General features: G+C 49.3%; 1 protein-coding gene across 5 annotated transcripts in view; it reads right to left on the reverse strand.

Annotated features, from left to right (window-relative positions):
* The window catches only part of SHANK2 (SH3 and multiple ankyrin repeat domains 2), a 709,321-nt gene extending 692,722 nt beyond the window's left edge, over nt 1-16,599 (reverse strand). For 2 of the 5 annotated variants that reach the window (XM_072639426.1, XM_072639428.1), the window contains exon 1: nt 14,406-14,777. Coding sequence is in view for 1 of the 5 variants with exons in the window: in XM_072639424.1 (XP_072495525.1) it covers nt 14,406-14,419 (14 nt within the window). In the remaining 4 variants the exon portion in view is untranslated. Of the gene's footprint in view, nt 1-14,405; nt 14,779-16,005 lie in introns of those variants that run through there. The other 3 variants (XM_072639430.1, XM_072639427.1, XM_072639424.1) reach the window with 3 other exon arrangements.
* Nucleotides 16,600-17,886: the final 1,287 nt, after the last annotated feature.

Genomic DNA, 17,886 nt, shown 5'->3' on the forward strand with positions numbered 1-17,886 from the left:
GGAGTCAGAGGGTCTGGGTTCAAATCCCACCCCTAATGCTTCCTGCCTGTGTGACCCTAAACAAGTCCCTTCCCTCCCAGGCATCAGTTTCCCCATCTATAAAATGAGGCTGGAATGGATGGTCTCTGAGAACATCTGTTAAGATCAAGGATCTTCCCCTATTCCAGCCCAGTGAATCCAAGGCTCCAAGGCTCATTGCTGTTACCCAAGCACCTGGGCTGTCAATGGCCCCTTATCTACACACTAACCTTAATGAGGATTCCATCCCTGTCATCCACCTCAACCTTTCCAACAGGCTAACATTTCAAATGAATGGAAGGCCATCCCTGCCAGGAAAATCTCTTTAGCAGCCAAAGAGGAGAAGAGAGTGTCTCCCTCCAACACACAGGGGCTGCCCCCAGGGGAGATGAGTGTCAAGTTGAATTTCAAAATGAGGATAAAACGCACATTCATCCTACCCTTGAGGCTGGGAGCCAGATTTGGGGGGAGGCAGGGAGTAAACCAAGCTAAACTGACACAGGGAAAGTGCCTGAGTGGTTGGGAGTCATCATCACACTGTGCCCTCAGGGATGAATGCCAAGGCCCTTGATTAGGGTCCTCAGCCTCCAAAAAGGGATCACAGACAAACAACCCTGGGGACCTTTGATGACTGTGAACAATTTCCTCCAACAAAAGTCTCAGGGAGTTGTCTAGAGACCCTGAGAAGTCCAGTGACTTGCCTAGGGTCCTACAGTGGGAATGGGCACAGGTGGCCTCAAGGATACGTCTTCCTCACTGTCTTTCACATACAAAGACAAATAAAAAGGTCTTTACAAAGTGACTCCAGTAGGGAGAGGATCCCAGTGCCCTAAGGGGAGATCTTCAGAGAATGGGGAGTCCAGGCCTTGTTGTCCTGTCCTGCACTGCCTTCTAAGTACAGCTAGGAAATACAAGCTCTCTCTCCCAAAGATCTTAGGACACTTAAACTATCAGGGATTTAAATTGCCCTAAAACTTTTGGGACAGTGTACTCCTCAAGCACCTACTGTGTGCAAGATGACCCAACTGTAAGGAAACACAGTAGATGGGTGGTCTTCATTAGACAAAGTAAGAAAAGAGTGACGGAGAGAGAGCAGAATCGACTCTGCGTGAGAGAGTTTGGAATTTAAACATTTTTAAAAACATGTTAAAAATACTGTTTACATACAATTGAGAAAAATGAGATTTAATAAAGAGGAGAAAGAAAAAAGAGAGAAAGGAAAAGAGAGAGAGAAATTGAGGCCCCAAGAAATGAGATGGAAATGCAGGGGGATGGTCACACTCTCATAGATCTGGAGGCAGAAAGGACCACAGTGCTGATTCTAATCCCCTCATTTTCCAGATGAGGACACCAAGTCCTGAAATGAGAGAGTGACTTGCCCAAGGTCACACAAGTAGGAACTAACAGAGTCAAGATCTAAACCCAGCTCCAAATCCTGTTGTCTTTCCATGTTTGTGAGGTTGATCGAGGGCCCTTCCCTGTCCTGTGCACAGTCAGGCTCTGAGGAATGAGTTCATGATCCAGCCCAGAGCCAGGATTGCCTCTCTTTCAAGGCTGCCTGAGTCGTGCCCCTCAATGTGGGGCTACACTGGGCAGAAGGGCATTCCCACTCTCTGGGGTGGCACATCTTTCCTATGAGGAGCGGGGATCGGCAGAAGTCACAGTCTGAGGTTCCCATGGTGCCTCTGGGCAAGACAAGGGTCTCTGCCCTCTCTGCTCTGCAGTTTCCTCCTCTCTGCAGGGAGGGAGGTGGACAAGAGAAATCTTCCAGCTCTGGGACCAATGTGAGTGAGTGAGGAGGCACCAGCCTAGCCCACAATGCTTCAGCCCTCCAAGGACCCATGACCTTACTGGTGAAGGGCTTCACTCCACTGATGCCAAAGCCTTGCTTTGGCTGGAAGAAATAATTTAGGTATTACAATGGGCCTCTAATAACCCTAAACATTTTGATGACATGTATTTTAAATCCTATCTCCGTTGCCTCTTTCAGCCTCAGTTTTCTCATCTGTACAATAGGGTTAATCACTGAATCTACCCCTTGAGGATGTTGTAGGAATCAAATGAGGTAGTAGTTTTAAAGGACTTTGCCAATCTGCAAACATTTCACAAGTGCTATTTACATTAGGAGTGATAATAACTGTGCACATACTCAAGAGAGGGAAATAAACAAAAAGTGACCAGCTCCTGGACCCCATGGGGATCTGGGTAAGGGCTGCATGTGGCCCCAGGAGCTCCCCAAGCCCAGGCTCCTCATTACCAGGAGGTCTTGGGAGCAGATTGTACTGCAGATAAAGTGGCAGCTAGTTCTGTCTGGCCTCCCAGAACTAGCAGGACGGGTTGTTAGCTCCCAACCATTTCCTCTCCTCTGACCCAGGCCAAATATTAACCCCAGACAGACAATCCCATCTGGTTACATTTTACTGCAGAACAAACATAGCACCCACCAAGTCAGCTCACCACCAATGAGTGAGCCACTGCCAAGGGACATGATGAGTGGGCTGGGATGAACCTGGCCCCTATTCAGGAGCTGGAAGCACATCCCTAAATCACTAGGGACAGCTGGCATCTGCAGGAGGGGCATCTGCTACAGACAAGATTATTCTCAATACTCCTGTGGATCTGGGATTTCCTCAGTTCAGGGACTCCCTCTCTGATGCTGATTGCCACCCCTCCACACCCTCTCATTCTGCCAGCCTCTTGTCTACATCCCAGATAAGACTAAGGCTCTTGTCTGTAGGCGGCTAGGGGGTGTCACAGAGCACCAGATCTGTAGTCAGATCAAATTCAGTCTGTGGGACCCTGAGCAAGTTGCTCAGCCTATCCATCTCAATTTCCTGAACCGTAAAATGGGTATAATAATACCAGTCTCCCAGGATTGGTGTGAGGATCACATGAGATATTTATAAAACACTCAGCCTGGCACATAGTGGGTACTTAATAAATGTGTTTCCTTCCTCCTGTAAGTCCTTCAAAGGAAATCTATCCAATGACTTGAAGAAGCCCTCACCCTGGCTGTGCTGGTGTAGGGGTCATGCTATCTACTTCTCTGGAGTCAGAGGACCGGAGTGCAAATCCTGCCTCTAACTCTTACTGCTTCAACATCCTTGAGTAAATAACCTCCCCTCCATAGGTCTCAGTTTTCTTATCTATAAAATGGGGTGGGGGGAGGAAGGAGAGAGAGAGAAGCTCTTACTCTGTGATTCTTGTTCTACTTGATCTACTTTGAATATTCTGGTGTTTCAAGTGGTAGAAGAGGCCTCTGTTCATCTTGGGCCAGGAGCAACAGACAGATACCATCCAAATATGGGTCAGGCCATCCCCAAGTGCAGAGAGCTCCCCTTCCAGAAGGGGTGTGGGGGTCTGCATACAGAGCCTGGGTGGCCCCTTAAGGAGGATGCCATAGTCGGATTCCTGCCTAGGGACCTGTTAAGATTAAAGACTTCTGAGTATCTGCCAAAACCCCCACCAAAGTGACTGAGTCCTCCAAAAACCTAGGTTAGGGAGTTGGCATAGGGCAGAACTTCAGCACATAGCAGCCAGAGCAACATGGAAGAGTCTGATGAGCCCAGCCGGACTAGCAAGTCCACTGACTGCGCCTGGGCAGAGTGTGCACCAACACACACTGAGAAAGTGCTGGCTGAGCACATTGGTGGGGGCTCCTCTTAGAAAAGGGTGGTTTGTTGCAATCCTTGCTCATAAGCCAAGTTTACAATTTTCATTAACACTGCTGCTCAGATGGTCACAACTTTGTCAAAAAAGGCAGCAGGTTGGTTTTTCCTTCCTTCTTACTGTTAACCATCCCTCCCTCACGATAATAGCAGATTCTGTCCAGGTCCTTCCAGGGCAATTTTTAGTATTCAAGTTGAGTTCATCTTAAGATCCCATCATGCTGTGGAAGTTCCTTAAGATGTTACAAAGATTGTAAACCTTTTTTGGTAGGTGGTGAGGTGACATGGTGGATAATATGCTATATTTGGAGCCTGGAAAACTTGAGTTCAAATTCTGCCTCAGACACTTACTGTGTGACCTTGGGCAAGTCACCTAAACTCTACCTGCCTCAGTGTCCCCCTCCGTAAAATCAGGATAACAGTAGCACCTGCTTTGTTGTGAGGATGAAATGAGGTAATTCATTTCACTCATTTTTCAACCTTAAGCATTACAAATGCTAACAATTACTATTAGAGTACAGAGTATAGAAAATATGATCTCTGAGCTAGGTTTAGGGGCTGTGCAGAGTCAACCTTGAGAAGCCCATCCCAAGCTTATTCCACCACTGATGTGGGAGAACACTTGAGGAATGGGGGCTGCACTGAGGTCACCATAGAAGCAGATCAATCTGACCCCAAGAACCTTGTGGTTGAGACACATCCTGTGACTTTCAAAGAGAAGCAGCTACTTGAATCAGTGTGGAGACGGCTAATATAGAACCAGAAAAACTCTACTATTTATTAAATGCCTATTATGTGGCAGATATGAGGAAGACAAAGAAAGGCAAAGACAATCCTATGGACAAACAGATGCCTCAATCGAGGGAAGGCAGGAGAAGGGCATCATCCTGAGATGGGTCTTTGAAGGAAGCCAAGAGAGCCAGAAAACTGCAGGAGAGAAGGAAGGACATTAAAGGAGATTGTATTCGTAAGTCATTTGGCAAGGCTTCAAGTCTACAGAAATTTGAGCTGTTAGCAGTCATGGGTTGAAGGTACTCGCAAAAATATTCCTGTATTGTTGAACTTAACTAGTTCTCTTCTGCTATTAGAATATAAGCTCATTGAGATCAGTGACTATCTTTCTTTCTGCTTCTATTTGAATCTTCAACTCTAAGCAGAGCGCCTGGCATACAGTAAGTGCTTAATGAATGCTTACTGACTTGGTTTGAAAGGTTGTTTAATAAATTACACCTGTCTGTCCCAGGGTCATGAACACCAGGGAAGGAGGAGCTGCAATCTACACTGATGGAGGGAATGGTCACATGGACAAAACAAAAGTTTCTCTTAAGGATGCCTCGTTGAGCCTGCTGTGGAGAACCTTCCTGCAGAATACCATGCTCAGGTGCCTTCTAAGGAAGGACTATTTCTTCTAAATCCTTAGTATTGCATGATTTCTATCACAGCCTTAAGTATCTGGCAAGCACTTAATTAATTCTATTTGATAGAAAATAGAAGAACCGTCCACTCGGGGACCTCAGGAGAACAGCAATAAAGTCCTGGAAACAACCACAGTCAAGGAATGCCTGCCCTCCTCCCAACTCTCCTTTCCTTACACTATGGGAGCCCACACTCACTCTTCATCCTGATTTTCTAAAATGCGCACACTGTGTTTTCTTTAAATGGTCTGAGCCAGCGAGACTGACTGCCAGGTGCTGTCAGGCAGGCGGTCTTCTCTTAACAGGTAATTCCAGTTTTTCATTCTTTAGGCCTTTAGAAATTCACTGAAAGGCACACAGAACAGAGTCCCTAGAGATAAGACTGGAAAAAATCAAATCAAATGAACACACTTCTCCATCACTTCATGCAAAAATCCTTTTGTAGTAATAGAAGGGTTCATTGACACCAATGTCATCACCGCGGTCACTGGGTTGGTGGCAGAAAGCATGAGGTTTTTTTCCCCAGTTGATTTTAACCACCTTAGAAAAGAGAATCATTAACAGAATTTGTCCTACTCTGATTAACAGGTTTGTTTAGAATGAAGGAAAAGCAATAATATTGGGAGCTAAAAAGTCTGGCCCCATGACTGCCCAGGGAAAAAGGAGCAAAACCAGGCAACCAGACAGATGCCATGGTCTCCCACTGCCCAAGCGGAAGCATAAGGAGATGAAGGGAGATGGAGAGACCCCAGCTCAGTGCCTACGAAGCTTGTGATCAAATGGGGGGAGGGGAGCAGACCAGAGCCACAAAGACCAGTACTGAGAAATGCAGCGGCAAGCATGTTGGGGGGAGAAGGGAACAATAAAGCCTCTGCTAACTATGCCAAGTCGTATGAAAGAACATGGGCTGTCAGAAAGGTCTCTAATGGGGGGCACAAAAAGCTGAAGCTCCCTAGACCCAGCCAGGATGGGAGGTCACCCACCCCAAGAGCCAAGCCTGCTTGGATGGGATTCTGAGTACTGAAATTGATGGCTTTCAAAGGCAAATAACAGTCACTCCCTGTCTCGTTCTGAGGTGCTCAGTACGTGCCTATCATGTGCCTGGAACTCTGCTAGGTACTGGAAATATAAAGGCAAAAAACGAAAAGATCCTGGCTCTCAAGAGAGGTTGTATTCTGTCCGGAGATATACGTTGTGTGTGTGTGTGTGTGTGTGTGTGCTCACAAACTTGAAGTAGGCACTATTAAATGTTTGTGTGTGGATGGATGATGGATGATGGATAGATGAATGGATGGATGGATAACCTGACTGCAGGAGATGTGACATCCAATATTTTGAAAGAAAACATCAAGAACTGGTTTGAAAATAGGTGAATAGGTCCCAGAGAAGTATGAGATTGAGGGATCAATGGAATGTAGAGGGGAAAAAAACAACAAAGTTTGGAGATCTCCTTCAGCTAGGGTGGTTTTTTGAAGGTAGCATCAGAGGACAGAATGCAGAACTTGGAGTCAGGCAAACCTGAGTTTGAATCCTGCCTCAATCAGTTACAAGCTTTGTTGCTCTGGGCCGTAAGCCTCAGTTTACCCATCTACACTAAGGAGGCCCAGAGAGGTATTTTTTCAGTGATTTGCCCCAAATTTATAAGTAGTAAACAGCACAATCCTGACTCCAATCCACAACCCTGACTCCTATTCCAGAGTGCTATCCACTGCTTTACTCTAAACAGGTGATGCAGTCACCTCGCCATTGAGGCACAGTCCTGCCCCAGCAGGAACAGACAAGATGACCTGAAAGTAGGAGTGCATCTATAGTGCGATTTGTTGTGGGGATGTTCTCATTTCATTGATAGACACATATATGTATACGTACAAGTACATACCTGTATATATACAAATGTGTACATGCATGTATGTATTGAATACTTTGCAAAAATATAGGTCTTATCTACATTTACATACATGTACGTGTATATTATATGTATATATGTATGTATATAAATGCATATCTGTATGGCTATAGATACCAAAACAGATAGAGACGGAGATATAAAGACTGGCTCCTGAGGAAAAATATAGGTTACTGTGGACGACAGAAGGACCACAAAAAGTAGGAGCTGGGACCATGGCACCCATTGCCCATCATGCTGTGGAAGTTTCTTAGCAAGACCCCAGAGGCCATGGCCCACTTTTCAGAGCTTGCAGAAATCCTGTCCCCGGCCATGCTTGGCCTCAATATTCACTAGAAACATCTGTTTGCCCACTGCACACATTCTGGCTTCAGTAAATAGTCTTTGTATTTGATCAAAAGAGAAAAATGTAGCCCCACATACACATGGCAAGAGCGCCCGATCAGGTTTGTAAACCCAAAGTATGTTTCAGGGTTTTCACAAGTCCCAGAGTTCTCAGCCACAGAAACTGGTCCAAAGACCACAGGTTTAAAACAAGAAAACCTAAGTGGGGACAATCTAGCTGGAAGGGCCCAATGTCTGTGAGCATCTGGTCCCTGTACGTCCAGCTCTGGCACATAGTAGGTCCTTGATAAATGCTGACTGATTAACGCACTCAGTGCTAAGCACCAACGGACCCAACCCAAACCAAAACACAGAAGTGAAGGGAGGGGATGGCAGCACCACTAGCTGGAGGTAATGGGTTAGAGAGACTGGAAAATGCTCTGAAGAGTGCCCAGGATCCTAAGAAGTGGGGATGAGGAGGGGCAGACGTTCTAGGCATGGAGATAGGGGAATGACAGTCAAATTCAGGAGCATACTCCAAACACCACAGAGTCCCCTTCCCAGAATGCTTCTCTTCCATTTAGAGCTTGTCACCCAAAGCCGGGGACATTCAGTCCTTGTTTCATTTCACCTGAATCAAGAATCAACAACTCAACACATTTATTAAGCCCCTACTGCATGCCAGGCACTGGGCTAAGGGCTGGAAACACAAAGAAAGGCAAAGATCTCAAGGTTAGCTACAGACTAGTTAGCTCCCAGTTAAAAAGTTCATTCAGTTTCCATCCTGAAAAGAAACTGTCCGTACCTCCTCCAGAACGTTCCCAAATTCACAGCTCCTCTGAAATCACAGGATTGTGGGCACACAGATATGGTACTAGAAGAGGGTTTAAAAGGTGTCTAGTGCATGGATAGGGAAACAAGCCCAAAAGGGATGGTCCAAGGTCACACATATCTAAGGTTGCACAGCTGGCAAGTGACAGTAAGCCAAAATCTCAACTCCCAATCCAAAGCTCTTCCAAAGGCAAGCTTCAGAACGAGGAGGTCTGAGAGCATCCTAAAACACTTTCTTGGTCTAGGATCTCTCTGGTGAAGGTGCCTCTTCTGAGGCCCAGTCCATCCCTGCCTCTGGTCCAAGGTGTCCCATGAGTCCATCACAAGCAGACCATCCAAGGTGCCTGGAGGTCCCACGATTATTACTACTTGAAAAAGCAACTTCCAAGAAACCTGTTTCATTCAGTTGATCAGTGAGCATTAGGTAAGCTCCAGGCACTGGGCTAAGTGCTTCAAACACAAAGAAAGGCAAAAAGTGACCTTTGCCCTCCAGCCCCCTCACCCAGAAACCCTGAGCCTCCGCAAGCTGCAGGGTTCGAATCAGGCACAGGGGGACATATGTACATCATCACAGGAACAAAGACACTGGCATTGGATAGGATCCTATGGCCCTCTAGTTCAGTCTGGGGAAACTGATGGGGAAACTGAGGCCAAGGAAGGTAAGTAGTTTCCCAAGGTCACAAGAACAGAAATCCTCAGAGACAGGATTTGAACTCAGGCCCTCTGACTTCCAGCACTATGTCTAACCTCTGTGACACTGCACACGGCCAGGTCTTTGCCCCCAAGGAGATCTCTCTCCAACAGGGAAGCTGAGGCATTGGCATACAGACTGAAGAAGACCTGAGATGGCTCCCAAGAGGCTGTGAGCCAAAGGAGACAGGGGCTCACAGTGCAGGAGGCCTCAACAGGCACATCAGAGCTCGATTCTGCTTTCACAACCAACAGAAAAACACCTCACACGAACCTCAAGGCCTGGGGACCACGGCATCCTCACAATCCTGTGGTTTAAGAAGTCTAGGCATCTTTGCTGATCCTCCGTGAAGGGACACAGGATACCAGGCACAGAATACCTCCCCACCCATACTCCCCCCTTCCTCTCTTGGCCTCAGTTTCTCTATCTGTAAACTTGTGGTGGGGGAGGGGTTCTTGGAGGCTCTCTCTCTGTGAGCCCCTGGTTCTCCTCTCCAGACTCTGGACATCTGGCAGCCCATCAACAGCTGTCAGAGGAGGATCCATCATGTTTACTGAGACTGAAAAACAGAATGCTGCAGCTTACAAATCCCAGAAGGCTTTTAAGGGCTTAAGTCTGGAGTAAACCTCAAGGGGAGCTTTGCGTTGGCTGAGAGAGCTAACAGAGGCTCACCTGCATGGGAGATGAAGCCCCTGACCCCTCTCTGAGGACCACAAGTGCATTTCAGAAGTAGCTTCAGGAAAATACGAAACTCATTTGACCATTTTTTTAAAGCTGCCTTTTGCATTATCGATGGTTTTAGAGGACTGAGTTTACTGTATTTTTACAATGGTGACAGAAGCAATTCTGTTGTTGCTGAGTGATTCTCAGGCATGGCCTGATCCCATTTGGAGTGTTCTTGACAGAAATCCTGGAGTGGTTGGCCATTTCCTGTTCCAGCTCATTTTACAGATGAGGAAACTGAGGCAAACAGGGGGAAGTGACTGGCAAAGGGTCACACAGCTAATAAGTATCTGAGGCCAAATTTGAACTCAGGTCTTCCTGACTCCAGACTCAGTGCTCTATCCACTGAGCCACCTGGCAATAAGAATTTTTATTATTACTGCTGCTGTAATCATGATTTTGCTGCACTCACAGCATAGGTGGTATGCAGAGTGGACAGCATCCCAGGTGGAGAGTTAGGAAGAGCTAGATTTGATATTTGGAAGCAGCTAGCTGGTGGGACAATGATTATGTGCTCAAAGTTGAATCAGAAAGATGCCAGTTCAGATCCTGATTCAGGGGCAAACCACTTCTACTCTCTCATCCTCAAAATGGGGATAGGAGTAGTACCTACCTCCCCAGGCTATATTGAGAATCCACTAAGATTACATAGGGACGGTGTTTCATAAACCTTAAACACATAATAAGGGTTAGCTATTACTACTACCACTACCACTACTACTTTACTACTACTCTATTACTACTCTATTTCCACTACTACTGCTACTACTACTACTACCACTTGAGTAACCATGTTAAAGTCATTTAGCCACTCTAGGTCTCAACTTCCTCATCTGTAAAATGGGGGCACCACCTTCAATGTATGCCTCACAAAGATGCTTTGAGGATCAAATGAGACCATGTCTGTAAAGTGTTTTCCATAGCTTGACTAGCTCTATCAATATTTATTATTCTAATTCTGACCACCCATTCCTCTTGGCTCCCCTGGAATGCCAGCAGGGTGATCTCTCCAAGTTTCAAAAGAACTTCCTGCTCTGCCCCTTTGGGGGAGGGGATGGAGCTCTGCCTGAGGATGTGGCCTCTGGGACAGGCAGGTGACTGAGTGGAGAGAATGCCCAAGGACTGGCATGATTAATTATATGAACAGGCACATTCTTATTAATAATAGCTAGCATCCCTGCAGCGCTCTAATGTCTGCAAAGCTAACATATATTATCCCATTGTATCCTCACAACAGCCCTTCGAGGCAGATACTATCATCACCCCTATTTTACAGGTGAGAAAATTGAAGCCAAAGTTGGCTCAAATGATTTGCCCAGGGTCTGAGTCAGGATTAAAACTCAGGTCCTTGTGAGTCTAATACTACCACTGTGCCAACTGGCTGCCTCTAACACTGCACTATTAGCTCTCAGAGCATAATCAGAGCCACTGATGCAGAGGGTCAAAGCTGGCCAGGGGATCTTGAAAGTCACAGAGGACAGAGAAAGAAGCTGGGGCACTGAGAGCTGACTGGTCTTGCAGAGGAGGGAGGAGTTAGACCCTCAGCCTTCAGCCTCCCTCCCGTCCCCTATCTATCAGGTAGCCTGGTTATTAAGTATCCAGAAGCTGAGATACAAAGAAATGAGCCCAAAGTCACCAAAGGAAGGAGCTAAGGGGAAGGCAGGGGGGGAAACAGGAGGAGCTCTTACTTTTTTTCCTAGAACATATTTCAGGCTCATCCCTGGGAGGTGGCAGATTTATATTCCCAAGTCCCAGGAAGCCCTGCATGGACAGATAACCCCCTCTATCAATCCTGTGGCTTCTGTTCGCAGGCTTGGCATATCCCAGAGAGGAAAAGATGCTGAAGAACTTCTGCCCTCCCCTGCTTCAGGTTCAATCACCTACATTATTGATCACTTTAAGGAAAGATCACATTCCCTCCAGCATGACAACTGAAAGGGGAGCCTGTGAGCTCTTGGACCCCTCTGCTCAGAGCCGACTCCCTAGGGAAACAGTCTCTCTGGCAGACATTTCCTTACTGTCCTTTAACTAAGTGACAACTCAGGGAAGTAACTTGGTACAATGGAGGAAGGGTCAGCCAGTCTTGGGGAAAAGACAGTCTGGGTTCAGGATGCACCTTTGAGACTTGGAGCATCCCCCTGGAAGTCCCTTCTAGACTGATGAGGAGCAGTCATCGGGTGGAGGGAATTGAGAGAAGCACTCAAGAAGTGGTCTACAAGGTCAAAACAAAACAAAACCAAGGGCTCTGAACTCAACCCCCTGTACCACAAAGGGCCATCCCCAAGACAATTCTCTGTTTAGTCTCTATCTTTTCTTCTTACTGAATACTGGTAGTTTTGGGGTTTCTTTCCCCCTGGAGGGAAGACACTTGTGAATCTGTGGAGTTCTAAGCAAAATTATTCAAGCCCTGGGACAGTGTGATCCTGGCAAATAGGCCAAGGAGAAGCAGGACTAAAGAGTGAGCTTACTATGCAGAAAGCACAGGATTGGGAGTCCAAGGGCCTCTACCTCAATCAGCCTCTTGGCCTCTCCAGGCCTCAGTTTCCTTATCTGTAAATGAGGGGGTCAGTCCCTTTCAGCTTAAGATCTAGGAGCCCAAGAATAAATAACTCCTGCATCACCCCAGAGCCTCTGAGAAACACAGGAGGCTGAGGCTGTGGGAGGCTGAAGCTGGCAGTTACTGCTGAAGGTTCAGGAGCCAAACTCATTCCAGTGTGACTGGGGTAGAGGAAGGGGGGAACAGCAGGAGATATGCTTAAAAACTCAGAGGGTTTTCCATTTTGTGGTGACTATTTTGAACATGCATATTCAAAGGGCTTTCACAGCCAAGCACAAGCAATAATTCCTACTAAAGCAAATATGACCTGGGCATACTTCCACTTCCCAGGTTAAAAAATCAGTGGCCACTACCTCAAGGAAGTCAATGGGTGACAAGACTCCAGTGCAAATTCTACTCCAGACACTTGCTGGTTGTGTGACTCTGGGAAATCACTTAAAAAAAAAAAACCTTTCTGTGCCTCAGTTTCCTTATATATAAAATGAGAGAGCTAGAAGGAGCCTCTAAGGTCCCTACTGGCTCTAAGTGTGATGACAGGATGACTGAGCCCTAGCTTTCCTCTTTCCATTAGCAGGACATCACTAATGAACAATTCCAGTCAAGAGAAGTATGAGTCTTAAAATTCAGGAGGACTCCCTCCACCATGAGTCACAAGCAGTCTAGGATTCATTCTTGGAGTTCTTGGCACAAATAGGTTAGGCAGGTTGGCCAAAGTCCCCCACACTTTGACATCAGAGATCTACAGCTGAAAAGGTGCTCAGAGGCTGCCCAGTCCAAGTCTGTCAAACTCCTCCACATCACAGAGGCAGTAAGCCAGCTTCAGAGCTGAAATTTGAACTCAGCACCTCCAGTTTGGGGCCAATTTCCTTTCTACTGAATGAGATTGTGTCCAACTCAATTCCACAGTGATAAAGAGGTTTCCTACTATGTGCAATGAAGTACTGGACTGTACAAGAATGACTAGACGACCAAAATGTCAACAATCCCTGCCTTTAAAGGTCTGCCACACAACTGGGAAGTAAATTCCTTCCTGACATTTGGCAAGCCTCTATGAACAAAGTGGAGCTGCCTCTACTTACCCATACTGTTTTAGCTCCTCAGCTCTCCCTCTCTCTCTCTCTCTCTCTCTCTCTCTCTCTCTCTCTCTCTCTCTCTCTCTCTCTCTCCCCCTCCCTCCCTCCTCTCCCTCTTCCTCTTCCTCTCTCTTTCTCCTTTTTAAATCTGCATCTAACCTGAAACCTGACAGGTAAGGCAAATCTTACACCTAATCCTTCCCCCAGGACCCCTAGAAATATCCAGAGGGATGAGGAAAGCGAGAACAGACACACAGCCCCACTTCTCTATCCCTGCCAGGCTCAGGTTCCAGACCTCCTACCCCTCTGCCGCCGCCGCCCCCGCCCCCCCACATTCCACGTCTTCACCGGGCTGCCCAGCGGGGCGCGCAGAAGCTCCAACCCAAATCTCTCAAAGCAGTGAAATCATTAATCCCCTAATTGTAAGAGCTTTGCAGCTGAACACTTTGGAAATTATTCTTGGGCATTTTTTTTTCCTTTCGAAGCTCAATTTAATTAGCTGATGATTAACCTCATTAAGGTACCTCCAAAAGAAAATAAACTCGCGGGGGTGCACATACGCAAAGAGGGCACAGGGATAGCTAATTTACGACCTGCAATTTCGTCTAGAAAAAGCAGATATTTAGGGCTCGCCTCTGAGGAACAGGCCATCTCTTAGCAGAAGTGCTCTCGGCTGGAAGAGCTTGCAGCCCAGGTCCCCGAGGACCCTTCCGGGCGGGCCCCACACCGAGGCTGGGCACAGCCCCTTCTCTCGCGTCTCAGCAACTCCGGTGGGAGCCAATTAAGAAACTACCTCGGAGGGTGAACCCAGGGCACCACGCCAGTCCCCTTCCACACGCAGGTTCACCAGCAAACACCCACCTGGGGCGTTTCTGCTCAGCTCGAGGCCGTTCAGTAGAAGGGGGCTGCGCGGGGTGGGGTGGGGGTAGTTCCTTCCCCAACTCTTACACTTACACACACACACGCACACCATACGTGTACACTGCACAAGCGTACACTGCACACGCATACACACACACACACACACACACACACACACACACACACACACACACACACACACACACACACACACACACACACACACACACACACACACACACACACACACACACCTGCTCCGGGTTGAGGGTGGAGGGGGACGGCGCACAGGACTGAACTGGCCCGCCAGACCTGGGGCCGGCTAAGGTTGCACTCACCGGACCAGCCTCATCAAAGATTCAGCAGCTGCTCGGGGCTGGGGAAGCGCTGCATCCGCTGTAGCCGCCGCTGCCTCTCGGGGTGCGCGATCTCAACCCCACTAAGTCTCCGACTCCCCAGCCGGCCGCGGAGCAGGGAGCTCGGACCCCAGTGGGGCAGAGGCTCGCTTCAGGGGAGGGATTCCCAGGCGAAAGTTGCCAGGGAAACTTGATCCGAGCGTAGGGCCTCGGGCTGGCAAGCTGGTGGGGAGCCCGGGGCGCAGCTGCAGCCGGGGGGAGAGATAGGACCCGCCTGGAGGGCCAGGCCGCCGAGGGCGGGGGCGGGGCGGGGATCCAGGCAGGCTCCTACCTAAGACAGGTGGCCGCGGTCAGCCAGGCTGCCTCCCGCCTTCTCCGGGGCGGGCTGGGGCGGGCCTCTCCGGGCCGAGAGGAAGGGAGGAGGGGCCGGGGGCGGGGGAATGTCCGGCGAGCGCCCGGCTCTAGCCCCAGGGAGGGGGCTGAGGGCGAGGGGCGGAGCCCAGGGCCACGCCCCACCTCGGGCAGCTCCCGGCCTCCTGGAGGTCCCGAGGCTCGCGGACAGCTCACTGCCCTGGGCTCCGCCTCTCAGCCCCCTGCATCTCCACTGCGCCTACCCACAGAAGCGCTTCCCGGACCCCGGGTCAACTCAGGATGCGAGAGGACCGATCGCGCGCCGCCGGGCCCAGAGCAAAAAAGCCTCTCAACCCCGGGAGCGTCAGGGCCTCAGAGGCCGGGCGTAGTGACCACAGTCTTGAGTCCCAGTCCCAGGTCGAGAGGCCCCCAGCCTCGAGGACATCCCCCCACCCCTCCGCCTCCCAGTCCCTGGCGCCACCTGGCGTCCCTGCTCAAGGGACCCAGGACAGAAGCGGAGCTGGCAGCAACAGGCTTAGTCTCCGCTGGGGAACAACCGGGATCGTATTTTAACAACTGGTTCTCCAGAAAAGAACAGAAAAAAAGTAAATACGCCGGGGTTTTAAGTTTAATAAACAGTCAACATTTTCTCCGTCACTTTCATAAGTCAATCAACAAAACAACAAAACAAGACCAGGTGTATAGAGCTAGCCCATTACCCAGGTGTAAAGGTTCTCAATGACAATGTAGCAATCGGCTCTGAAAGCGGTTAGGAGCTAGCTGCAGCACAGACCCCCGAACCAACCCTATCCTAGATACTTCACCTAGCCTGGAGGGCGGGGTTGGGGGGAGGCAGGGCAGGAGAAAGAGGAAGGAAAACGGGGAATAGGTAGGGACCCTCACACTTCAGAGGGGGAGATGAAGACAGCAACCAGATGTTGCAGGTGGGAGAGAGGGAATTACCTTCCTCCAACCCGCTCCGGGTCTGCTTTGAAAGACCTGAGAAGTGGGGCGTCGGATAGGGCTAGTGCGTGACCCTTTCTGTCCAGGGACTTTTTTCTAGCTGTTTTTTAGATGAGACGCCTCCGGTGCCTCCTCGTCCTATCTTGCCCTTCGGAATGACATAGCCAAACGCTCAGAGTATGATCCTAGCATTTCAGCAGCAATGTCAACATTCCTAGAGAATCCGCAACTAAAAGAAAGCGGTCCCCAGAGAGCCCTTCTAACTCACCTTGGGCTGAGTCTGACAGAGTTGCCTCCCACAGCGCAGGTGGGCGGTGGCAGCAGAAGATTGGGGGCAGGCTTCGAAAAGGGGAGTCGGTGGTCAGGTAACTTTTTTTGGCGGGGAGGGAGACAGAAAGTCCGCAGCCTGCGCTTGCCAGGGTGGGATAGGTGGTTGGATCCGAGGGCAGCCCGGTCGCCCTCGGGGACTGATGCTTGGGTGCCAAGCGAGACGTGCGAGGCTGCGAGACCGGGGAACAGCGAGCCCAAAGTGGGCAGAGTCCGCGAGAGGCGTCCAGTCCGCTGCTTGGCTGTCGCGGAGGTCCGCCCTCGGTGGGGCCACTCACCAGCTCTCTCCTGGCTGCCCCACCTCAGTCCTAGCCCCAAGGGTGAGAGTGGGGTGCGGAAGCGAAGGTAAGAAGTCTCTGTCTCTGCAAGGGGGACAAACGCGCTGTCTGTCTGCGCCGTCTGTCTGTCTAGTGCTCCAGGAGCTGCGCCCCCGAGGCCCGGCCACTGAGTGACCCTAAGGATGCCTTCGCTGCCCGGTGGCTCTAGACGACACCGTGCCAGTTACTGCCTTGAACGCTCAACCTAGAAGGCCAGGCCCTTGCCCCCCCATACCCCCTGCTCAGACCCTGGGCCCCTCTCCTCAGCCACAACGCCCCCGGGAGCACAGCAACTCCAAACCACTGATCGCTGGCCTCTGGGGTGTGTTGTGGTAACTCGGGGAGACCGCCCTCTGCCCCACCTTCCCTGGAACTGTGGGCATGAACCTCCCACCTCCACCCCGCCTTTCCATAGCCGAGGTGCGCGCTCTCTCTCCCCTTCCCTCCCTGTCTCCCTCTCCCTCCCTTCCTCCTTCTCTCCCTCTCTCTCTTCCCTTCCCTTCCTTTCTCCCCTTTCCTTCCTTTCTCCCCTTCCCTTCCACTCTCCCCTTCCCTTCTCTCTCCCCCTCCCTTCCACTCTCCCCTTCCCTTCCTCTCTCCCCTTCCCTCTCCTTCTCTCCCTTTCCCTCTTCCTCTCCCTCTTCCTCTCCCTCTCCCTCTCCCTCTCCCCCTCTCTCTCTCCCTCTCTCTCTCTCCCCTCCTCTCATTTTGTAATGCTCGCTCTCATCCTTCGTGATTAGCCCGAACAAATCATGCTGTACCCATCCCCCCAGGACATTTTATGTTAATGAGTTCAGAAATCCTAAAACAGACTACCCATTAAAAGAGATCCGCAGAGGAAATTAAATTAAAACTTTATACCGAGATAATATGCCAACATCTGCTACCTGGGCACCACCGTGCACAGCCAAGGATGGTTGAGTGTGTGTTCTTGTTTTGTGCTTTCTAACCCTGTGGGAAAATCTCGATGTGGGAAATCTTTTCAAACTGATCAGGATTTACTAAAGCACTGAGGATTTTTTAAAAAGGCAAATGTAAAACAATCCCTGTCCTCTAGGACCTTATATTCTATTGAGGTAGACAACAGTGTACATTAAGTATGTGCTAGCCACCTAACAATCTTCCTGCAGATTCCCACCTTGTGGACTGTTTAAAGTCCAGCCACATTGTCTCAGACATTGAGAAGCTGAGAAATCTGTTTGTGGTGGCACCAAGAATGAGAGATGGCAGATGGGAACCCAAGTCTGCCAAGAGTCAGGGCTGCTTCTAATATTGCTGAGTATGTATGAAACGTATAAAGCTCGGGATGCTGCCAGGGGAGCTCGGAAGACTCCACCTGGCTCCCACCTCCCATGTAACTCTGGACAAATTACTATAACCCCAGAGCCTCACTTTGTCTTATAATAATTATAGCTGGAATTAATAAAGAGCTAGGCTTATCACAAATATTATTTCATTTGATCCTCATAACAACCCTGGGAGAAGAAACTGAGGTAGACAGCTAT

Source organism: Notamacropus eugenii, chromosome 2, assembly GCF_028372415.1.
Source record: "Notamacropus eugenii isolate mMacEug1 chromosome 2, mMacEug1.pri_v2, whole genome shotgun sequence".
Taxonomy (NCBI): Eukaryota; Metazoa; Chordata; class Mammalia; order Diprotodontia; family Macropodidae; genus Notamacropus; species Notamacropus eugenii.